General features: G+C 39.8%; 1 protein-coding gene across 1 annotated transcript in view; it reads right to left on the bottom strand.

The window, feature by feature from the left end:
- LOC122248375 (uncharacterized) overlaps positions 1–2,500 on the bottom strand; it is a 5,970-nt gene that overhangs the window by 1,039 nt on the left and 2,431 nt on the right. The window contains exon 5 of the mRNA XM_086543522.1: positions 691–1,026. Coding sequence (XP_086399648.1) covers positions 691–1,026 — 336 coding nt within the window. The remainder of the gene's footprint in view (positions 1–690; positions 1,027–2,500) is intronic.

Below are 2,500 nucleotides of genomic sequence, written 5' to 3'. Positions count from 1 at the left end.
GGGGGAAACTAATGACTTGGATATTTCTAATCAAGAAATGAACTTAGAATGAAAGGGTAAAACGGACGAGGGTAGAGCGAAGAAACATTGTATAAATAATGATTTAGTTTTTATCCTGTGATTAAAACTACTATTGAATTAGTCATGTAAATTTGTTTTGAACTTTTTCATTTTTTCTTTAGCTTTTAGAGTGCTAAAGGTAATGAATCATAGATTAATATATAGTTCATCAACAGACGATGACTATCAGATGAGTAATCTTCTGTACTTGTACATATTAGAACGGAATGTCCACTCCCAACAACACTTCCAAATTGAGTAGATGTCGCCCTCACTGCCTGTTTTTAGGCTAAGTACATTTCCTGTAAAACAAAACACGATGTTTTGGCCATACGGATCAGTTGACTTTGAGTAAAAGGTCGTAATGGTAAATTCACGCTAGAAAATTAATCTGAACAATTCTGGCTTCGTTGTTCAAACTTGCCCCACGTTTCATCACGGCATCCTACCTCGGTCCCCAAAGGATGATAGCTCAAGAACTGATGCTCTAGTTCTATAAATAGGATAAGCTTTCTTCTGCCATGATCCACCGGGAAGTCAGTGTCCGAATCCATCAGTGGACCTCCATTGGCATTAAGCCGTGGAAAGCTTTAGGAAGAATTAAGAACTTGATGGGAGTGAGTGACTCACTGTGCGATATCCTCGTCAGTGAAGCCGAGGGCGTGGAGGATGGCCAGGATGGTGTCCAGGATGGTCTTGGGCTGAGCCTTCCCGCCCGCGGCTCCGCTGATGATGTCGATGATGATCTGGACGATCTGGTCGAGGGCGGCCTGGGCCTCCGCGGTCAGGTGAGGGTAGACGTCGGTGTAGATGATGGACAGGTCGACGAGGACCTGGTTGATGTCGGCCTCGCCGGAGTTGACCTGGTTGAGGATGTCATCGAGGGCGTGCTGGACCTCCAGGATCTCCTCGGGGGACATGTCGGCGATCACGATCTCCGCCAGGTGCTGCAGCTCCTCCACGGCACTGGGGAGTGAAATCAGGTTGAACTTCCATGCAGTTGGTGCAGAGAGGATTGTACTGATAGTAATACAAGCCTTGGAACAGAACTGGAAAAAACACAAAGCTGTGACGAAGTGTCAGAAGCCAGTTTCTTGCAAGAACTAATTAGAATTGAAGAAGAAAATGATAAAATGGCTACAAATGTGCAGGGAAGTAGCTTAGAAAGTGCTAAGGAAATGAGCCATATGAGTGAGAAAAAATCAGCACACCTAAAAGGTGTGATGAGACATGTGCCAGGCAGATACAGGAAATAAACACTGAAAAAATGTACGAAGAAAAATTGAAAGAGAATATAATTCTAAAAAAACTACAAGAAGAGTTCAAGATTTAGTGCTTCAGTGAGATAAAATCAAATAAAGATAAAATCTGTGAAATAATAAAAGAAATAAATGAAGGAAAATATCAATATCAGAAGGAAACACATGCTGTTAAATTGACATAAAAAAAATAAAAGGCTTTGCAAGCAAGGAAAAATGTAAAGGAAAAGACAAAAAATGAGCAAGTAAAACAAAATGGCCAGTCCATTAAATCACAACACAAAGAGGAAGACAAGCAAAGCACAGATAGTTCAGACACAGAGCAAAACAACAACAGACGATGAGGCTGACTGGCGGGTTGTCAGTAAAAAGATAAAAAACAACAGCAGAAACCAAGACAAGCTATGATGGAAGAACCAGAAAAGAGGAAAAATGAAGCATTCCAAATAAATATAGTGTACATATAAAGTGTAGAAGAAATTAAAGTCTCCAAGTATTATAATATTTTGGATTTCCCGTGTACTCATGATATAATGACTTGTGATGTTGAAAGCTTCACTGAAAGAAGCTTCAAAAAGGAAGACATTGGAAATGAAGAAATCAAAATCAACAACTATGCACTAATAAGGAAAGACAGAAGTAGAGTAGGAGTAGCTTTTTACATTAGAAAAGAATTAGCAGCAAAAAGATCCTGTAATAAAATACTCTAATAATACTGTGGAATTACTTGGGGTATTGACAAGAGATACAAAAGAATTGTACATAACTATATATAGACCTCCTTGTTTCTTTCGGTAAAGCTTTCAACATCACAAGTCATTATATCATGAGTACACGGGAGATCCAAATGCTATGATACTTGGAGACTTTAATTTCCCCTATCGGATGAGTAAACTTCTGGACTTTTACATATTTGAACGGAATGTCCACTCCCAACAACACATCCAAATTGAGTAGATGTCGCCCTTTCTACCTGTTTTTAGGCTTAAGTACATTTCCTGTAAAACAAAACACGATGTTTTGGCCATACGGATCAGTTGACTTTGAGTAAAAGGTTGTAATGGTAAATTCACGCTAGAAAATTAATCTGAACAATTCTGGCTTCGTTGTTCAAACCTGCCCCACGTTTCATCACGTTTCATCACGGCATCCTATCTCGGCCCCCAAAGGATGATAGCTCA

The sequence above is a fragment of the Penaeus japonicus genome, unplaced genomic scaffold (assembly GCF_977035675.1).
Source record: "Penaeus japonicus unplaced genomic scaffold, GWHDUDI00000001_assembly GWHDUDI00000013, whole genome shotgun sequence".
Lineage (NCBI taxonomy): Eukaryota > Metazoa > Arthropoda > Malacostraca > Decapoda > Penaeidae > Penaeus > Penaeus japonicus.
The sequence above is the reverse complement of the archived record's forward strand: the minus strand, read 5'-3'. Positions and strand labels throughout refer to the sequence as shown.